We start from the raw sequence: 21,958 nt of genomic DNA, 5'->3' as shown, positions 1-21,958 counted from the left end.
CTGGTGTGGCATACCTCAGAAAAGCATCAGTTATTATAGAGATTTCAAACCCACATTTATCATCCAAATTATGCTATCAAATTGTCCTATATGTACCCTTGCACTATGGGCCCATGATCTTTAGGTAATGGGTTGAAATTGTATATTGTTCATGGGAACAGGTCCTTTTCTGCAGCAAATGAATGAGAACAATTTCATATTCTCAATTCAAAGTAGTTTCAGACTCCATTCCTTAGATATTAGAGCAGTCAACAAAGCCTAAATTGGTCACACTACTGTTGTGAAATGTTACAATTACCTTTTTATCCAATAATATTAAACCATTTTCCTTTCAGAGACTTGTGTTTTTGCTTACATTGGATTGGCAATATTCAGTTTTCCTCACAAGTTTGAGATCTCCTTTGTTATCTGGTGTATTGTAAGTACATATTTTTGACAATCTTTTATATTAATCTTAACCTTTTTTTTTAATCCAGTACAATTTGTCTCATTCATTCATGAATCATTTGATGTATTATTGTAACAGAGTACTGAAATGTGAGAAGTGTGTAAAGAGTAAATAAAACAGCTGAGTTACTGAAAATAAAGAGTCATTTGAGAAGCTGATCCACTTTTTTAGATTTCTTCGTTGCCAACGTCTGGTAAAACACAAACATGTCATAAAATATCAGAAAATGAACTTTTCAAAAACAGATCCTCCCTGATTTCATCAAAACACCTTTCTTTAAATTTATTCATAATTCATAACTTTAAATCATCTTGAGGACTATAGCTCACCTCACATGTTTGGGACTTGTCTTTTCCTGCATTATTCCTTTCATTTTGTAAGTGGATGCAAATTTGACTACCACTAATAGGTTACTGCTAATCCTTCCAAGTTTTTTTGAAATTACAACTGACTCTTTGTTTACCAAATTTATCTGCATATTCGAAGGTGAACAAATTCTGTGTTCAATTTATTTGCATAATCTGCACAGCTGTCTCTAATTTTAAATTGGTATGAGCCTGCGCTGAAGGGAAAAGCTATTTCAATATTGCAGTGCTGGAAAGTGAACCATAGCTGCCAAGAGGCCCTGATGTGGTGCTGCTTCAGGATCCAAATATGTGGGATACATTGAGAGAAAATAGTGAAAGCATATGAACTATATAAGATTACCACTGTCAACAACCACCGCCTTCAATTTTTAATCCCAAGCAAGGGGGCCAGTAATCAGTAGAATGAAAGCTTAGGTTTATTGCTAATTCAAAGAAAGTTAACCAGAATATGTTGCACTGAAACTATTCTGGACAGACTGCGCCTTCTGTTTTGTTCATCAAGACAGAAAGGAAATATTGAAGATGGTTCACAGCATTAGATTGTTAAGTTATGAGGGAAATCAGAGAATTTGATGTTCTTTAGCTTTGAATCAAACTTGGACTGCCACCAGTTTGAGATATTGTGTGTTTTGGAAGACCATTTTTGCAGACCATATCCAGTCCCAGTGGTGAGAGATGTGTTCAGGATTGACGTCAGGAAGAATTGCTTCACACAATTAACCAATACTTGGGTCAAGTTCCAGAGAGAATGCTAATACTGTAAGCTTTAGATCCATTCAGCATACATTGGATCCTATGACAGGAGATTTCAATTTTTCTTTCTGCACATCTGGAACTAGTGATGTCTTAGGACATTAATTTAAATGTTAGTATTCTTGTAGGGGTTAGTCAGTCATTTTGATGTGGTTTGTCTTCAACCAAGTTTTGGAAACTAGTGCACTATACTTCGGTTGTGTATTTAGTGAACTCCAGATTAAAGAGGTATAATCTATTTATTTCAATGTTGCTGACTACTAATCATGACTGCAATGCACTTTTCAATAAACACTGATAGTTCCTTCATTAATCAAAGATTTCAACAACGTAGCCTTTGCGCCACATACACTGTCATCCTCAAAGTCTGGATATCAGCCATAAATATGGTTATATTTTTTATTTCCTGGAAATTTAAAAGGGATGCTGTTAAGACTGTTGCCAAAATAGGACATATATTCTCAAATTGGCATTAAATGATATCGCTGTTGTTGAATCTCCCATTATCAATATCCTGGGCATTACTATTGACCAGAAACTGAACTGGGCGGAGGTGGTACTGCAGATGCTGGACTTCTGATGAAGGGTTTTTGCCCAAAACGTCAATTTTCCTGCTTCTTGGATGCTGCCTGACCTGCTGTGCATTTCCAGCATCACTCTAACCTCAGAAACTAAACTGGACTAGTCAAATAAGAACTATGGCTACAGGAGCATGTCAGAAGCTAGAAATCTTTAGCAATTAATTCACCTCCAGACTCCCTAAAGCCTGTCCAGCAACTAGCAGGCACAAGTCATGGGTGTAATGGAATACTTGCTGGATGCAAGCAACTCCCAACAATAGTTGGAACATAGCCCCCTTGATTCACCCCACATCCACAAACATTTATTCCCTCCATCACTGACACTTAGTAGCAGCATTTACAAGACAGGCTGTGGAAATTCACCAAGGCCCCTTCGACAGCACCTTCTAAATCCATGACCACAACCATCTGGAAGGACAAGGGTAACAGATACATGCAAATTCTGCCACCTGCAGATTTCCCTCCAAGCTACTTACCATTCAAATTTAGAAATATATAATTGGACTGTCACTGTCACTGGGTCACAATGCTGGAACACTCTCCTTATTGGCATTGTGGGTGTATCTACTCCAAATGGACTACAGCAGGCCCCATGCAGGACTGGTTTTCCAGGAGTCCTAGAGTCTTGGAAATTTACTTGCCTAAATATGTGTTCGGAGGAGCAGCTCAAATCAGTCTTTAAAGAGCAACATTCTGCCCCCATCACACCACTACTGCTTAAAAGTTGTCTCAACCAGCTGGAGTTCTCTACCTGAAGTCAGGTCTAACCCACCTTGGATAGGGTAAAGAGGTTGGGCCCAAATCCACCCAAGCTGGAAGTGTGTGGTTACATTGGGTGGTAATGTCATGGCAGAGGTAATCCAAAACCCCTGCTAATATTCTAGTAACATTGATTCGATAATTACTGTTGATTATAATTAAAAACTAATCTGGTTCACTCATGTCCCTTAGAGAATAAAGTCTGCTATTCTTACCTGGTTTGGTTTAAATGTGACTCCTGAACCACACAATGTGGTTGAAGCTGAACTGCGCTCTGGGAAATTAGGGATGGGCAGTAAATGTTGGCCTAGCCTGTGATGCCTACTTCCTGTGAACAAGTGTTTAAAGAAAAATTCCACCATGACAAATGATCAGATTTGAATTCAGTAACACAAAAAACTGGTATAATAACCTTGCCTAATGTTGTATAATAACCTATCTGGTTCACTAATGCCTTTTTAGAGAAGGAAACCTACCTTTATTCCTGTGTTTGTACATGTGACTTTTGATGGTCCAGTCAATGAAGTCCACATGCCACGGCAAATTACAAAAAAAAGCTATTACCCAGCCCCAGCATAATTTAACCCTTCAAATGTTGTACACTTTTTGTATATTATTAAACTCCGTAGTTGATATTTTCCACTGAGTTTCATATGAGGTAGTATGCTATGAGAATTATTAGGCTTGATCTTTACAGAGACCAATAACCTGAAAACAAAGGAAACCTCAAATGTTCATGGCTCTGTTTTTCCTATACTCACAGAGTTCTTGGTTCTGCTGCAGCACAGCAGGCTGGAACACAATACTCCACATCCTTCAGCTTTTATCCACACAGCAAATTCAGGTTGCCATGTCACTGCTTAAAATTGACCTTCCAGCCAAGAAATCCAATTACACCTACTTTTCAATTATCTCCATATAATTCTGGGGCAAGGGTATGTCCATCAAATAAAAGCTTTTTGTGAAATGCAAAGATCATCACAATACACATTGGGGGTCAGTTTGGCTTAGTTGGCTGCATAACTGGTTGTGATGTAGAGTGATGCCAACATTGAATTCTCCTTCTCAACCCCTCCCCTCACCTGAGGAATGGTGACCCTCTAGTTATACCATACCAGTCACCTCACTCAGGTAGTCCACTGGAAATAAAGACTCACTATTTCCAGGATTGTTGCAAAAGTTAAATATTTTAGAAAAGTACCTGAAATTCTCCAGGTTACCTGTCTTTTTAGACCCGGTGACAGACAGCACCTATTAGGTTTCTGTACTTAACAAACATTAGCATTTATTGCAAAAAAATAGATTCAAGCTACAAGTAGACAACAATGAACTGTTAACATATAACTCTACCAGTTAAAACTCAAACTGCTTTATAAAATTCCCCTTACACAAACATGGAGGCAGAAAAATTCATGGACAGGATGGAAAAACTATGAAGGCACTTCAGTGGTCTCTGTACACAGGATTTTCTGACACAATCCTTTTGACTTGCCAGGATTTGCTGCTGCTGTGTCTATCTTGAATACTTTCATTTGCTTACAGGGAGCACAGAACAACTGGTTTGCAACGTTTTAAAAGTCTCACTTGTTAGTTAAAAGCCACAGCTTACATTGGCTGACTAGTGAGGGAATATAAACTGGTTCTCTTCAGCCATTAGGCTTTTTTTTAACTGCAGAGACACAACAATTAGGGAATGGGTCATTCAGGATCTTGTATTGAGGAATGAACCTGGCCAGGTGATCAAAGTTTCAATGGGAGAGCATTTAAGATGGTTATGGATAAGGATAAGACTGATCCTCGGATGAAAAGTGCTAAATTGGGGGAAGGTGAATCACAACTATATTAAGAACTGATTAGATTGAGGTGGCTGTTTCAGGGCAAATCTACATCTGACATGGAACCTTTTTAAAAGCCAGTTGATGACAGTTTCGGACCAGGGTCTTTCTGTGAAAATGAAAGGATGGCGAAATTCGGGATATCCGAAATGACAATGATATTGACAATTAGTCAGAAATTTTAAAAAGTGCATGTAAAGTAAATCAGAAAATAAAAACCCTGGAGTAATATGAAGGAATCAGGAAAGAATTTAAACAAGGAATTCGGGAGGCTATGAAATGTCATTGGCAAGTAGGATTCAGGACATGTGAAAATGAAAGGATGGCGAAATTCGGGATATCCGGAATGACAATGATATTGACAATTAGTCAGAAATTTTAAAAAGTGCATGTAAAGTAAATCAGAAAAAAAAAACCCTGGAGTAATATGAAGGAATCAGGAAAGAATTTAAACAAGGAATTCGGGAGGCTATGAAATGTCATTGGCAAGTAGGATTCAGGACAACCCCAAAACATTTTATTTGTATATTAAGAGCAAGAGGGTAGCTAAGAGAGAGGGTAGATACACTCTAAGACAAAAGAGTGAATTTATACGGGGAGCCAGAGGAAGTAGGTGAGATTCTTAAGCTGAAACTTTATTGCTGGAACAGCACAGCAGGTCAGGCAGCATCTAGGGAACAGAAGATTCGACGTTTCGGGCACATGCCCTTCTTCAGGAATCGATTCTTAATGAGTACTTCACATCGGTACTCACCAAGGAGAAGGTTATGGCTAATGTTAAGATTAGAGAGAGGTATGTTGATATTCTAGGACGTGTCAATATGAAGGAGGGTCTTTTAGGTGTCTTGGAAAAACATTTAAAGTAGATAAGCCCCCAAGGCATGATGGTGTCTATTCCCAGGTTACTGAGGGAGGCAAGGGAGGAGATCGCTGAGGTTTAGCCACTCCCTGAAGGTCCCTGAAGACTGGAGAATAGCAAGTCTTATTCCTTTTTTTTAAGAAGGTCAACAGGATTAATCCAGCAAATTATAGGCTGGTGAGCCTTCATCAGTGGTCTGAGAAATTATTGGAGAAGATTCTCTGACAGGGTTTACTTGCATTTGGAGAAAAATGGACTTAATGGAGATAGTCAGAATGGCTTTGTATGGGGGAGGTCTTGTCTCTCAAATTTTAGTTTTTGAGGAACTGCCAAAGAGCATTGATTAGTAGATGTTATCTACATGGACTCTCCTAAAGCATTTGACAAGGTTTTTCATGATAGGCTAATATAGAAGATTAAGCTGCATACAAAATTGGCTTGGTCATCAAAGACAGAGGGTAATTGTGGCAGGATGTTTTTCTGTCTGGTGATATGTGAATAGTGATGTTCCACAAATAAATATACATGTAAACACATGGTATGGATTAGAATGTGTGTGTGGTGTGACAAGTAAGTTTGTAGACTAACATTAGTGGAGTTGTGGATAGTGAGGAAGGTTGTCAAGAGATACAGTCAGATATAGGTCAGTTGCAAAGTTGGGCGGAGAAATGGCAGATGGAGTTTAATCTGGGCTAGACATGCATCTTGGGAGGTCAATTGCAAGAAGAAAGTATATAGCAAATGGCAGGACCCTTGGGAACGTTAATATACAGAGGGATCTTGTGGTGAAAGTTCATAGCTCCCTGAAACTGGCAACGCAAGTGGATAAGGTGGTAAAGAAGGCATATGGCATGCTTGCCTTTATCGGTTTAGACACTGAATATAAAGGTTTGCAAGACATCTTGCAGCTGTATAAAAAAATTTTGTTTGGATACGTTTGGACTATTGTTACTACACTATAGGAACGATGTGGAGGCTTTGGAGAGGGTGCAAAAGTGTTACCGGGTTGTTGCTTTGAATGGAGTGTATTAGCTATAAGGAAAGTTGAACAAATTTGGAATTTTTTTTAACAAGTGTTGGAGGCTGAGGTGAGGGATGACCTGATGGAAGTATATAAAATTGAAAGGCCAGGATAGATTGGATGGGCAAATGTTAAATATTAAGGGGAATAGGTTTAAGATAAGAGGGGAAAGTTGCAACAAGATGAATGAGGCAAGTTTTTTTTTAATGAGGGTGGTAGGTGCCTGGAATGTGTTGTCAGGGGAAGTGGTAGATGCAGATACAATAGCAAATTTCAAAAGGCATTTAGACAGACCCATGGAAATGGGGGGGTGTACCGACCATGTGCAGTCAGAGGGAGTAGTTCAGAATAGCGTCACCGTTGGTGCAGAAATGATGAGCAGAAGGACTTTTTATTGTGCTGAACTGTTCTATTTTCTATCCCTTGATGAAGATCCAAAGGCTTCTGGCTGTCTTGTTCTCACCTACAAGTTCAGCTGCCTAAAAGCCAATTGCGTAGTCATTTATAGGCAGAAAGTATTTGTTATCGACAACTGGTCACCATGTCTCAGCCCACTTGTTGATAGTTGTACTCATTCTCTGGTGACAGTTTGTTTGCGACTACACTTCCTGTTCACTGACCGAACAAGTAAGTGTTAAGAGCGCTTACCTTAACTTTTTAAAAGCAACTTTCGTACTCTGTCTCGGTGACACCTTAAGTGCTTTGGAGCTTCCTGTGAAACGCTGATGTACTGTGGCTTCTGGAATTTATTTGGTTCCGTTTCTGCTGCTTCTGGTTGTCTATTGTGGTGACTGGTATATTGGCTTTGGTCTATGTGTTTGGTGGTGGAGTCTATGAATGAGTGCCATGCTTCGAGAAATTCTTTGGTATCCTCTCTTTAGCTTGTCTTGTGATTGTTGTGTTGGCCAGTCAAGTTTGTGGTCCCTGTCATCTGTGTCTGGGGCTACTGGGGACAGATGGTCGTGACGTTTAGTAGCTAGTTGGTATTCGTGGATGTGGATTGCTAGTTGTCTGCCTATTTGTCCTTTATAGTGTTTCACGCAGTCTTGCATGGAATCTTGTAAATTATGTTAGTCTTGCAGTTGATGGATATAGGGTCTTTTGTTCTGGTAAGTTGTCTGAGCGTGGCTGTCAGTTTATGGGCTTTCATGAATCCAAGTGGTCGGGGAAGTCTGGCTGTTAGTTGACAGTTTTCATATAAGGTAGCGTGGCTAGTATCTTGAGACGTGGCATGTCCTCATCAACTTTGTCTGCTAGGCATCTGTGGATGAAATTGTGGGGATATCCATGCTTGGTGAAGACTCTGTAGAGGTATTCTTCTTCTCTTTGCAGGTCAGCAGTGCTGCAGTGTGTGGTAGTCCTTTTGAACAAGGTCCTAATGCACCTTCTCTTCTGTGTGTTCAGGTGGTTGCTGTTGTAGTTCAGGATCTGATCTGTGTGTGTGGCTTTTCTCCTACCATTTTCCTATTTCAGTCCACAATCAACGATACAAAAAAAATTTGGTCTTGATGAAATGAAAGAGAATCCTTTAATGCTATCACTTAATATAAATGTACTCATTTTCACTGAATCGCTATTGAAATAGGTGTGGATCCTGAAGCAAAATTAAATCACAGTATATGTACTCTGTAACTAAAATATCAAGACAAATGTATTGCCGGTTATACTAAACTTACTAAATAAATACATTGTATATATTCAAAAAAAAAGTTACTGTTGATTACCCATATTTAATTCCATTAATAAGACTTTTATTTACAGGTTCTTGTCTTATTTGGCAGAGCAGTGAATATCTTTCCCCTGTCCTACCTTCTGAACTTCTTTCGAGATCATAAAATTACCCCCAAAATGATGTTTGTTATGTGGTTTAGTGGTAAGTGGATATCAACGATAGTTATTTTAAACTTGTTATTTGTGGCATAGTACAATGCAGTTTTAAGTTGAACATTTTTAATATAAAATAATCAAAACTCATTAGATTTAGAATTTTCATTTGCATTTGCTGTACTTGGGCATATAGTTATGCTGTTTGATGTAATAGTGATGCTAAACTTAGTGGAATGATTGATCGCAACTTGTTGTTGCTTTATATTTAATTTGATTTCCATTTCCAGTGAAAACCTAAATTTGTACTCTGTCCTTAATGGAGAACAAATATCTCAAGACATGGTCATAAAAGTGAAAAAGACACAATGTTAGAAGGGGCAAACAAGAGAGGAGTAAATGGGATTTTAAAGATGATCTTTAAGAAAGAGGGAAATGACAAGAACCAAAGAGTTAAGGAAAATAATTTCTCTGCCATCTCTCCCTGTCATGTCAAGCACAATTAAAGCCAACTTTTGCAAATTGCTTGCACTATTTTATTTCTGCCAATTTCACAACCTTTCCTGCACTAACCTGATTCTCATGAACAGGGGAAATGGATCACCCTTCGCTCAGTGGTAACATTTTTACCTGACTCGGTAGGTTGTGATTTCAAGTCCCACTCTTGGGACTTGAACACGTAATCTAAACTGATGCTGCAGTGCATTACCAAAGCCAAGGGTGCACTGTCACAAGTTTTTGGATGAGACAAGAAACCATGACCCATCCAGTCCTCAGGTGGACATAAACTAGATGCAATCTCTTGAAGAAGCACTGTTCCATGTAGTATTTAGTGTTTAGAATTTAGTACATTCCAATCAGATCCCTCTCATTCTTCGCATCTCTAGTGAATGCATGCCAAGTCGACTCAATCTTTTCTCGTTTGATAACCTGTTATCACAGGAATTAGCCTTATATACCTTTTGCTGCTCTCCCTCTATTTCAAGTATAACTTCTCCTTGCTAAGCAGACCAAAACTGTGCACAGTACTCCAGGTGTGGTCTCACCAAAGCTCTGTGTATATATAATAAGACTTCTTTGCTCCTTTTATTCAAGCCCATTTCCAATGAAGGCCAAAATATAACAACTTCCTAACTAACTTGCTTTGTGACTGACTGGTGTAAAAGGACACCCAGATCTCTATGCCAACCTTTCCCAAATTATTGCCACTTAAGACCCTGCCATTCTGTTTTTCCTATGGAACTGAAGAACAATGTACTAATCCATGTTGTACTGCACTTGCCACATTTGATATATGAAGTACGTAAACTAATGGCTCTCTGAACCTTCTTTTTATATCCAATTTGATATCAACTTTCCTGATTAAAATTTATTGAAATCTAATTTGTTAATAATGTGGTAATTGTCACTGATAGATCTGTTCACGTGCACATTACCGTCAACATACAGACAATGGGTTGTCTTGATAGAATGTTTTGTTTATCTTTAAAAAACAAACAAGCTTTTATTCATAAGTGACCCTGTAGTTTAAAACTCAAGGACAAGGCTATCGATAAGACCCATGGAGGTCTCTTGTTTATTTATTTCCCACAGTCTTCTAACCATCGTATTTAAAATGGTCATTTAATGTAATTAGTATAAATTAACAAAAATACTTGTTAACTACCTGTTAATTACTTTGATTACAGCATGATTAAAGTACTTCAATCATGTGTTTATGACTGACTGACTGCCACCTATAGAAGTGTTTTGATCAGAAAATGTTAGTGTATCTGTGTGACAGTATGAGTTGGCATCTTTGTTTCCTTAGACTAGTAGTATACAATATATTTGAAAAAAAGCCTTGTAGAATCCCCAAGCGAAGCAGACTAAAATTCTAAAACCAGTTCTACTTACAAATTCTCATAGTGCAGGTTACCCTGGTGATCCCTCTCTTTGGTCAAAACCAGGTGAACCTTCCAGCTTCATTTGAACCCTCTTCATCTGAAGGCTCCCACTTCTATTTTGCCTCTATCTCATGTGCTTTCACATTCACTGCACTTGTCCGAAGTTCAGTGTTACTTGTAGAAAATTCTGAAACATAATTCTGCAATGACTTTCTGTGCTGTCTTCCACTCTCAAAGCTCCATTCCATGGTGATACAAATCTCATGGATGTTGGGTCCAGGAGGTATGCAAGTTAGCTATCCCCTACACCTCGCTAAGTTTGTCCTATCTTGAAATAAACAGTGTATCGAATGTCAGCGCAGTTGCTTGTTATTGAGCAGAATTTGAGCAGGTCACGTGAGCCCTTTCATTCCTCAATTTTACCCTAAACTAAAGACATGGTCACATAACAAACCTCATATTTGTTCCATTATGAGTGGGAATTTGCTATTTGTAAATTGCTGCCATGTATTACAGTGAGTATACTTCAAAAACACCTAATTGGCTGTAAAGCACTTTGGGACACCTTGATGTCATGAAGGTCAGTCTATAAATTTGTTTTTAAAATGGCATCCTTTGCACCAAAAAGTACTTTTATTGAATGCTATTCCTTCCTAAACATTGCTTCTCTAATCTTGCTGGATTCATCTCAAAACATCCTACAAATTCAACTTGCTCATCACATATATTTGATCATCTAAGTGGAAACAATCTTCAGCAAACATTAGCATATTATAACTGCAGGTAATTCAATCATACGTTAAACCAAGTATCAGTAATAACAATCTGCTTTATAATCATATGTTTATTATAATCCACAAATTTGACTCTATAGTAATTTTTTTGTGAAATGCTGAGAGATCTTTTTTATAAAAAATATTACACACCCATCAGTTCAGTTGAAAATTCAGTTGAGGTTAAATTGGCTGTAATCAAAATTGATGGACACAGTAGCTAATGTGATTTTATCTTCTGGTTACTACTCAAATCCTTTGGACTTATTTCATTACTTTAACATTTAGGTCTGCGTGGTGCCATTCCTTATGCTTTGAGCCTACATTTGGAGATGGAGCCAATAGAGAAGCGTCAGCTTATTGGAACAACCACAATAGTCATTGTGCTTTTCACAATTCTGGTTTTGGGTGGAGGAACAATGCCTCTCATCAGGTTGATGGATATAGAAGACCCCAAAACACGTAGAAGAAACAAGAAAGATATTACCCTCAGCAAAACTGAGAAGATGGTATTTAATTTGCCTTTTGTCTTCCCATCCTTTGTGGCTCTTTGACACACACCCTTCCTATTGGCACAGAAAATTTAGAATTTAACAATTAAGATAGAATAACTCAGTCATAACTTCTTAGAATAAAAGACCTAATTACTTGTTTTGGAATTAAATCAATGGGTAAAAATATAGCATTATGTTCGCCACTTCATAACTGAATTTGCTACTTGTTGCCTTTCATTTTATTTAAAGGTAATGAGCAGAGTAATACAATTTGGTAGTAAAAATTGCAGCATTGTTTTCAAGAATTGAATAAATAATTTATAGCTAGCAATCTAACTCACTATAAAATGGCATAAAATGTATATAGATAGTTCTAATTGATTGCTGTTGTTTCCAGGGGAATACGGTTGAATCTGAACATTTATCAGAACTAACTGAGGAAGAATATGAAGCGCAATACATCAAGCGGCATGATCTCAAAGGCTTCATGTGGCTGGATGCGAAATATTTGAACCCTTTCTTTACACGAAGACTTACTCCAGAGGTTGGCCTTTCTAATTTTCTCTTTGATCGATAAATCAAAGTTTTGTACATTACAGTGCATAAACTGATTATGCTAGCTATGGAATACTAGAATTTATTGTATTTTTTAACAGTGGAAAAGAAAGTTAAAATTTGGATTTGCCAATTAGTAAATTCAAAAAGATCCTTCCCCCTGCTCGTAGCTTTTCTAATGTAGTGAAGTTTAACATTCCATACTTCATTCTCTCTTTCTAGTTTTATTCAATGTAAGATACATAAGTATATATCCTTGAACTTTATATTAAGGACAACTGATTAAGTCAGTAGAGGGAAACTATTTCCACTTATTGGGGACAGTGGTATTACGAGACATAGCCTAAAGGTTAGAGCTTGACTTTTCTGGAATGAAGTTCTACAAACAAACGATAGTAGACATTTGGTGCACAGTTCCACAAGGAGTGTTTTGAGATATGGAATTGAGTTAGAGTAGCATGATCACATTGAATGGTAGAGCAGGCTTGAGGTAATGAGTGGCCTGCTGCTGTTCTTTTGCAAATTCCTTAAATTCAGTGTGATAATTGCTTGACATCTTTTTTTTTAGTCAGCACTTGGAATAATTGGATTGTTCACTGAGCAATTTTGGGTAACTTTGTAATAAGTTACTTGGATTTCATTAAATTCACTTTTAAGGGAATTAAGTGCACAGATGCTAGAAATTCAAAGCAGTTCCTTTTGAAAAATCTGAGATGATGTTTCCTGAAAACCAAATCCATTTTACATAATGAGGTGCCTTAACATTAGAGTTTATACAAGATATTATTGCTTCTAATACATGGTCAATGACTAGGATGTTTTGAAACACTGGGTTGTATTCTTTATTTTAAAAAAAGAGTTTATAAATCCGATCTTTGCATTTGTGAGGGAAAGGCACCATTACATAATCACATACCAGGAGCTCTTCAAGAAGTTGAAAGTATATCATCTTTAAATGTTTATGCTAGTTCCAACAAATCAAGCAAAATCCCCGAAGGACTCCTGTGTCTGTACCTTAAGTACGTGTATTACTCTTCTGACAGTGACATTATGTCAGCTACATCTGGTTAATCTCCCTTCACCGAGTCTTGCAACAACGTTTATTTACTCACTGATGACACTAATCAATTGTTAATGAGATTCCTGCTCGTAGGCACTATTACCATTAAACTGCTGATCCTGTTTCCCTCACTCCTATGATGGTAATTTAATTTATTCTAGTGTGAGATCTGAGTATTCTTGGAAAATCCAGTTTTTGATGATCTTCCCTAATTGCCCTTGAACTGAGTGCCTTGCTAAACTGTTTAAAACTCAGCGAACTGGAGTCACAAGTAGGCCAGGCCAGACCGGATAACTATACAACAGATTTTTTTTCCCTCTATTTTATTAGTGAACTAATTGTTTGGTGTTTTCAACACCAGCCTTTTTAAAAATGTATTGTTTAAAATCCTCCAGCTGCCTTGATAGAATTTGACCCCTTGACTGCAGATAATGGACCTGGGCCTCTAGATTACAAATCTAATGTCACTATGCCCCATTTCTCCTTTTGATTGGCGTTGTTAAAAGTTATCTCGTTCATTTTCTATTATTGTCCAAGTACAATTTCCAAGTATTTGTCCTTTATTCCCAAAGCTACATTTTTGAATTTCACCATTCAGACTCTCCTTTCCCACTGTACTACCAAAATAGCTCTTCGGGCATGATTTTTGACTTAGAAAAGTGAAAGTATCAGAGACACATAATTGTTCCTAATACTTCTCAACTTGTTCACAGAATTTGACACCGTTAATCCCACAAAGCTGCTCCAAAATGTTTGCATCATTGGGCAATGTAAGCTTCATTCCACTTGTTCAACCTATTTAGTTGTTGGGGGGTGTTGGGGGGGTGATCACATCTGGCGATTAAAGATTAAAGGTTCTAGAAGTGTCAGTGGTCAGGGTTGTGTAATTGGTGAGGTTGGTGGTGACCTCTGTATTCAATTTAATGTTTACCGAAGAGTTAGAGGAGGCTTTTAATTCTCTAACATTTCATGGGTAATTCTCTAACATTTCATGGGTAACTGTTAAACTTAAGTCAATTGGAACTCTCCAAAAGCGCTCACCCTAGGGACGATTCTTAGAAATTTCCAGATGCAAGATAATTATCCAAAGAAAATTTCCACAGAGTCAGCCACATTAGGATTTCTACATGGTCTTGACAGCACATCCAGTCAGCTTAATGAAAACAAATAGCTAACCACCGGACTTTCTGGGACAACATTTTAGGTTTGTGATCTTTCTTCAGAGTTTACTCCCTCCACAGATTTCCAGCATCTGCAACGTATTGCAATGAGATACCCATTAGGTTATAAAAACAAACAAGAAAGCATACAATACGGTGAATATTAGTAGGAAGCCAGAGGTTTGGGAAGCCTTTAAAAACCAGCAGAGGATAACTTCTTTTTAAAAAAAAAAAAGCAATAAGGGGAGATAGCTGAAAAATCAGGGTAAACTAGTGAGTAATATTAACGGATTGCAAGAGTATTTTTTTTAGATATGTTAAAAAGTAAGAGAGAAGCGAGAGTGGGCAATGGACAGCCGGAAATTGAAGCTGAGGTAGTCGTAGTGGGGACCAAAGAAATGGTGGAGGAATTTAGCATTGGCTTTCAGAGTGGAAAACAACAGCAACATACCAGAACTTCAAGAATTTCAGGGGGAAGAAATGAGGAAGAAGTCATTACTAAGCAGGTGTTGAGGAAGCTGAAAGGTCTGAAGGTGGATAAATCACCTGGTCCAGTTGAATTACACCCCAGAGATCTGAAGGAGATAGCTGCAAAGATTGTAGACGCACTGGTGATCTTTCAGGAATCCCTGGAGTCAGAGGGGGTCCCAGAGGACTGGAAAATGGCTAATGTAACACCCCTGTTTAAAAAGGAGGGAGATAGATGAAACTGTAGGAGAGTTAACTTGACCTGGGTTATTGGTATGATTTTAGATTCCATTATTAAGCGTACTGGGAAGTGCATGGTAAAATAGGGCTGAATCAGCACAGCTTCGTCAGCACACCTGGCCAATCTTTTAGTATTATTTGAGGAAATAACAAGCAGGTTGGACAAAGGAGAGGCGGCTGCTACATAGATAAGAGCCCATGGTGTTAGAGGCTGGATAAAGGATTGGCTGACTGGCAGAAGTCGAAGATGTGGGAATAAAAGGGGTATTTTTCAGGATGGCAGCCAGTGGAGTTCCTCAGGAGTCAGTGTAAGGGCCACAACTATTCATGTAATACATTAACAATCTGGATGAAGGAACTGTGAGGGCATTGTTGTTAAATTTGCAGATGATACAAAGATAGGTGGAGGGCAGGTAGTGTTGAGGAAGTGAGGAAACTGCAGAAAGACTAGGACAGGTTAGGAGAATGGGCAAATAAATGGCACTTTGAATACAGTGTAGGAAAGTGTGATGTTACTTACTTTAGTAGGAATAATAGAGGCATAACCTATTTTTTTAAACTGGGAAAGACTGGAAATCTGAAGCACAAAGAAGCATGGGAATCCTAGTTCAGGATTCTCTTAAGGTTAACATGCAGGTTCAGTTGGCAGTTAGGAAGACAAATGCAACGTTGGTATTTATTTCAGGAGGGCTAGAATACAACGACAGATGTACTGCTGAGGTTGTGTAAGGCTCTGAGACCACCTTTGGAATATTGTATGCAGTTTTGGGCTCCATATCTAAGGAAGGATGTGCTGGCGTTGAAAGGGCTCCAGTGGAGGTTTAGAAGAATGATACTGGGAATGAAGAGCTTGTCATACGAGAAGCGGTTAAGGTCTCTGGGTCTGTACAGAAGGATGAAGATGGTTACATTGAAGTTTACAAAATACTGAGCAGCCTGAATAGAGTGGATGTTGAGGTGATTCCAGTAGTAGGAGTGACTCATTGATAGGACAATCTTTTACAACTGATAAGAGGAGGAATTTGATGGTTAATCTGTGGAATTCATTGCCACCAAAGGTTGTGAAGACCAATTCCATTGAGTGTATTAAAACTGAGAAAGATAGGTGGTTGGTTAGTAAGGGGACCAGACGAGAAGACTAGAATGAAGTTGAGAGATGTATCAGCCATGCTTGAATGGTGGGGCAAACTTGATGGGCTGAATGCTTAATTCTGCTCATATATCTTGTGGTCTTACGATTTGAATGGAAAATTTCTCGAGCCCTAGTAACAAATTTAGTCTTAAGAATCATACAGCACGGAAACAGACCCTTCAGACCAACTCATAATGCTGACCAAGTTTTTCCAAGCTAAAATTGTCCCATTTGCCTGCATTTGGCCCATATCCCTCTAAACCTTTCCTATTAATTTACCTGTCCAAATGTATTTTAAATGTTATTATCCTACCATGTATGAACTACCCTCAGTTCCCTTTTTAAATCTCTCCTCTCACCTTAAAAAATGCCCTTTAGTTTTGAACTCTCCTACCCCAGGAAAAGACCTTTGCTATGCCCTTATCTGTGGCCCTTGCAGCTTCTGTTAATGCACCAGGCTGATTGATAACTCCTCAACAGTGCATTTGGATTACTGTCCAATTCAAGTATCAATTACCAGGTTGATCACTAAGTGGTATCTTAGTTTCTAACTTCCATCGCATTGTGTACATCTTTGTCCCCTTGAACATTTAGTGGTTTTTCATTATCATTTTCAACTCTATATAATTCTATAATTTCAAGTTGGCCATGGCAAATCGGCAACATTTTATGGTAACCTGGCTGTACTCATAGATGCTTATATTTCAATTTAATTTTGAATGATATGGATGCTTTAATTTTCTACCGGAGATGCAATACAGCCAAGGAAAGTGGGATATGACTGATTTGCTTTCATTTCAACGACATTTGAAGTAAAATGTTGCTTTGCTTTATGTAGTTTATAGCATTGTAAATGATTGCAGTAGCCTTATTTATTTATCTGGAAAAAAAAAATTTAAAATGACAAGCAGAAAGGAAAAGGTATGTTTAAAAAGAAATGCATTGCTTGCAGTGTGGACAGAGAGGTTCTGAATAAACATTGAGTTTGTTTAAACGCAAGTTATTTGTGCAAGTCCTTTTAATTACATTAAATACTGGTGCAGACATAGTAAGGAGGAAAGTTACAAATTAATATACATTTTTCATTCATTGTATTTCTTTTGATACCATTATAAAAAAATCAAAAACAGATGGAATAATTTGCTTATTTAACCTTCTGGGTAGCAAGTTCCTATAAGCAGGTCCTTCTCAAATATTTGGAGGGATATGTAATGTTTTAATTGGAATGTATTCCATACTTTTTAACTATCAAAGTAGCACATAGAAGCAATAGAATATTAAGACTCTTAAAACAGAACAGTAATGTTGTTTGTTACTTTGCATAACTACTACAGGCCAGGTACGTGTAGATTTTAATTATGTACATCTGTGATTTTTGGTTTCCTGAACAAATATCTATTTCCTCAATACTGTCATCTGCCCTTTGATATCCAAAATGTGATTTTTATTTGGATATCTTTCCTGTTTAAATCATTCACCTTCACGACACTCAGCTGCCACCCATTGCGAGATGGAATAAATAACATGCTTGGATACTTTGCATAGTAACTGCCCAGCAGAATGCTGGTGCCAGACACCCAGTTTCACCATTAGAAATCTGCAGTACCTTTGATAAATAGGTGACACTGCCAACTTTAGGGTGTGTACAATCTTAAAAGGATACTGCCTTTATAACTCAAGCTGGCCAAAGCTTCTTTCCCAGAGCTCAGATGAACAAAACAGCACATAAGTAATTCAACTGAGATGCATTGATACACTGAAGTGTATTCCTCTCTCATACTTCTGATTATACATATGTATTCTAGGACCTCCACCATGGCCGAATACAGATGAAAACACTAACCAACAAGTGGTATGAGGAGGTGCGCCAAGGACCATCAGGTTCTGAAGATGATGAACAGGAGCTGCTCTAGCATACGGAATGATTAAATATCTGGGCTTTACTCCAGACTTTGCACACTATATCAAGTTTAATAAAGATTCAGGAGAAGGGCTGGCACCAATATGATTCAATTACACAACATTGCATTCTGAGCCTCTTAAAATGTACCTAGTGCCATCTGTTGGCTGTTCTAATTTTTTTAAAGATGAATACTGTAAATGTGTTCACTTAATTCTTCTACATAATATTTTGCATGTTTAGATGGCTACTATGAAGGTGAGCAGTTAATGCTAATCTGAGAAATATTTATTAAAAAAAAACTAAATGTAAATTAACATTTGTATCACAACTGGATATGCACTTTATTGTAAATAAGATCACAGTTTTACACTATCCCCACTTGCGCATTTTGATCCTGCAGCATTTTGATCGGTTCACATAGCTGCTAAATAAGAAATCCTGCTGCTTTTCCTCCCCCTGCTGCCGTTAGAAAAATGTACTTGCTTTTTAATTTGTAACTTATCTCCACACTTACTTGTCAAATTGCTGATGCAGTCACGATACTTTAATGTAAATTTCACCACTAGTAGGTGTTCAAATCCACTTCTCCCAGATTTTGATGAGTTATGTTTGCTACATCACTGGATTGTCCACAAACTTTTTGTCTGGAGCATCAGTATGGTTCAAATAAATTGCACTTACAAAGGGATTTTTCATTCAGTAATGATTGATTTTAAACAAAAATATTTGAGCCATTGCAGATTTAATCATACCACTGGGGTATACACTTTGTGGCCTTCAAATGTCCAGACCAAACTGACTTTAGCTTGTGTTTCCTTGTGAACAATTCAACCTTTGTGTCTCTAAAGGGATGCAGTTAGCTATTCAGCAAAATCATTGTGCATTACAAGAAAAATGCAAGTAGTTCTATTTCAACCTGATACCAGAGGCTAGATACCAGTCAGAAAATTAGACCACAATTTTAAAGGCATAGTCCCCAAGATAGCAACTAAACATCACAATCCTGCTCAAAATAAATGACCAATCCACAGTGTCTGAGTAATGTGTATGAAAATGAGCCTGTTTCTAGATTCAATAAGATCATGGTTGATCTGATTGTGGCCTTAATTTCACTTTTCAGCCTCCCCTACCCCCTCACTAATCCTTGGCGAACAGAAATCTGTCTAATTCAGCCTTAAAAAAAATTAATGATCCAGCTTCCACAGCTGTTTAGGGGGTGGAACTCCAAAGGTTACCAGCTCTGTAAGAGGTGAAAATCCTCCTAAGATCTTAGATGGGATGTCCCTTCTTTTGAAACTGCTATATATGAGGCAAGACTCTATATCTACCTGATTAAGCCCCTTCAAACTTTTCAATAAGATCACCTCTCAATTTTTAAAATGCAATTTAGTATTGATCTAACCTGCTCAACAGTTCCTCTTAAGGCAATTCCATAATCCCAAGAATCCATTTAATGAAACTTCTCTGAACTCCTCAAATGCAATTTTATATTTCCTTACGTAAAGAGATCAATTCCATATAAAGTACTCCAGCTATCATCTCAGCAGTGCCCTGACCAGCTACAGTAAGATTCTGCTACCTCTGTACATCTCCCTAACAATAAAGGCAACTCCTTTTGCCTTCCTAATAACTTGAACTGTACCAGTGTGCTAACTTTGTGAATCATTTACAAGGCATCAGGCTTGTTCTTTTGGCAACATTCTGCTGTCTGCCTGCATTTAAGTAATGTTATGTTATAAATAATAAAAATGTATGTAAATTTGTATTGCATGAGGAAGAGTGAATGATTGGCAAATGGGCTCGGATTGGCCAAGGGTTTGCCAGACATCGCACCAAGGAACAGTAAGTCCAGAGCTTTTAAGTTTAAATTGTATTAAAAAGGGAGCAAGCTGACCTGGGTTGAGACATTTGATGAGGAATGCTCCGGATAACAATATACCCCAAACTTTAATTGAAAATGCACAATATGGACAAATTCAGTTTTCCTGCAAAGAACCATGTCCTGCATATGAATATATGTAGCTTCCAGCAAGCTCTAATGAACCACATTACAAGACCAACTGACAATCTTCCAACTATTATTGCAATTTTAGATTTCAGTTTGCTAGCTTTTTCAGCAGCAGTTATACTTTTGAGTGGCCTTAATGCAAGTTTTATGGTTAGCCTAAAGTTGGTGAAATGTTAATTGGCAGAAGCTAACACTGTAATGGTATCCATCTTTTATTATTCAAGCTTGAGATAGAAATATGTGAAAATAAACATAAATCCCACTTGTTCAAATTAAACATGCATCAAATATTGTATTTTGAGTAGTATATAAGAGCAGGCAGAGCTTCAAACTTTTTTTAAATCAAGTTCTCTATCTGCTATTTGATTAATTCTAGAATACCGGTGACACGTCTTAAAGGAAATAAGGTATTCTATCAGAAAAAAGCTAATAAAAGAGAAAAGCTTAGTCCATACACTATATTCTCATTACATTGAACACAAAGATAAGTTACATACTTAATTTCAATTATTTGTCTTTGACCTTCATCGGTTTTTAACCACTACTCCAAGTCATTGTATTTCTTGTAGAACCAACCAGCTTTTAGCATTGTCTTTTAAGTTGGTTCAAACATGGCATTTGAAATATTTAGTGTTCTTTCAAATGACGATACAAATTCATGTAAAATAAGGACAATTAAAATTCCTTTCAGTTATTGTAAATTTTAACAATTTCAAAATGTAGGCTGCATTGCAACAGAGTTATTGGAAGTTATTTCCTTTGTACTGATAACTCAGACGTATATGTTTCTATAAATGCCCATTATTTTTGACGTAATTTAATAGATGGGAAGATTACAGTTATTGGAAAATGTGTGATTTAAGTTCAATATTAAAATATGTTCAAGGAATATATTAGTTTTATTAAATATACCCATTCTACAACATAATTAGGATTACTGAAGTATTTCTTGAAACGATTCAAACTGATCCAACAAGAAAATATTCATCAAATGCTCTGATACATGAAACATTAAAATGATTAGATTAAATGGTTTCCAACTCAGTATCTTGGACAATACAGTTTTAGACTTTGTTTCAGCATAAATTCATTTTGTTTAACTTTTCACATTCCTGAGTGCACAACTCAATTTTGTCAGTTTCTCAGAGTCATTCCTGAACATTGTACATTATCTTTGGAGGTTGGGCAGCTTGGATGGCTGGTTTGTGATGGGGAATGAGGCCAACAGCACAGATGCAAATTTCTCACCAGTGGAGGTCACTATGAATACCTCACCTCTTGCCTGAGGTGTGGCGACCCTCTGGTTAATCTGCCACCAGCCATACCTCTCTAATGAGAAAATATCCTGATGGTCCTCTTGGACTATGGTGATTTTACCTTACTTTTACATCTTATTATAAGGAGGACTCAAAGATTAGTGTATTTTCTCTCTCAACTTGCCAGAATGCTTAACTTAGAGACAGCTTACATAAAAACAATATACAGTGGGTACTGTATATCTGAAAAAAAAAACTACTGGAATACTCGTTTGTTGCTCCCTGTGGAGAGAGGAGCAAAAGGCACATCAAGAAATCTTCTTTAGAATTGATCTGAAACACTAACTCATTTCTCTTTCCATAGTTACTGAAAAACGTGCTAAGTAATTCCAGCCTTCAAAGTACAGGCATATTTTCCCACCTTTTTTGCTAAGCACAAATTCATCAGCTATTGTATTGTGTCTTGATTTGCTCATGCCAATACGAAGTCCATTTCACTTTCTCCCATCATCTAATTTTCCTAAAATGTCGAACTAGTTACCTTTTTAAATCTTCCTTTATTGTCACTATCTTCA

General features: G+C 37.4%; 1 protein-coding gene across 2 annotated transcripts in view; it reads left to right on the top strand.

The window, feature by feature from the left end:
* slc9a8 (solute carrier family 9 member 8) overlaps positions 1–19,882 on the top strand; it is a 72,671-nt gene extending 52,789 nt beyond the window's left edge. For both annotated transcript variants that reach the window (XM_043710281.1, XM_043710280.1), the window contains exons 12-16: positions 336–418; positions 8,386–8,497; positions 11,396–11,616; positions 11,999–12,145; positions 18,022–19,882. In XM_043710281.1, coding sequence (XP_043566216.1) covers positions 336–418; positions 8,386–8,497; positions 11,396–11,616; positions 11,999–12,145; positions 18,022–18,129 — 671 coding nt within the window. In that variant the 3' untranslated portion in view covers positions 18,130–19,882. The remainder of the gene's footprint in view (positions 1–335; positions 419–8,385; positions 8,498–11,395; positions 11,617–11,998; positions 12,146–18,021) is intronic.
* The last annotated feature ends 2,076 nt before the right edge of the window (positions 19,883–21,958 follow it).

Source organism: Chiloscyllium plagiosum, chromosome 20 (genome assembly GCF_004010195.1).
Source record: "Chiloscyllium plagiosum isolate BGI_BamShark_2017 chromosome 20, ASM401019v2, whole genome shotgun sequence".
NCBI classification, from domain to species: Eukaryota; Metazoa; Chordata; class Chondrichthyes; order Orectolobiformes; family Hemiscylliidae; genus Chiloscyllium; species Chiloscyllium plagiosum.
Note: the sequence above shows the minus strand (reverse complement) of the source record. Positions and strands in the feature narration are given on the sequence as shown.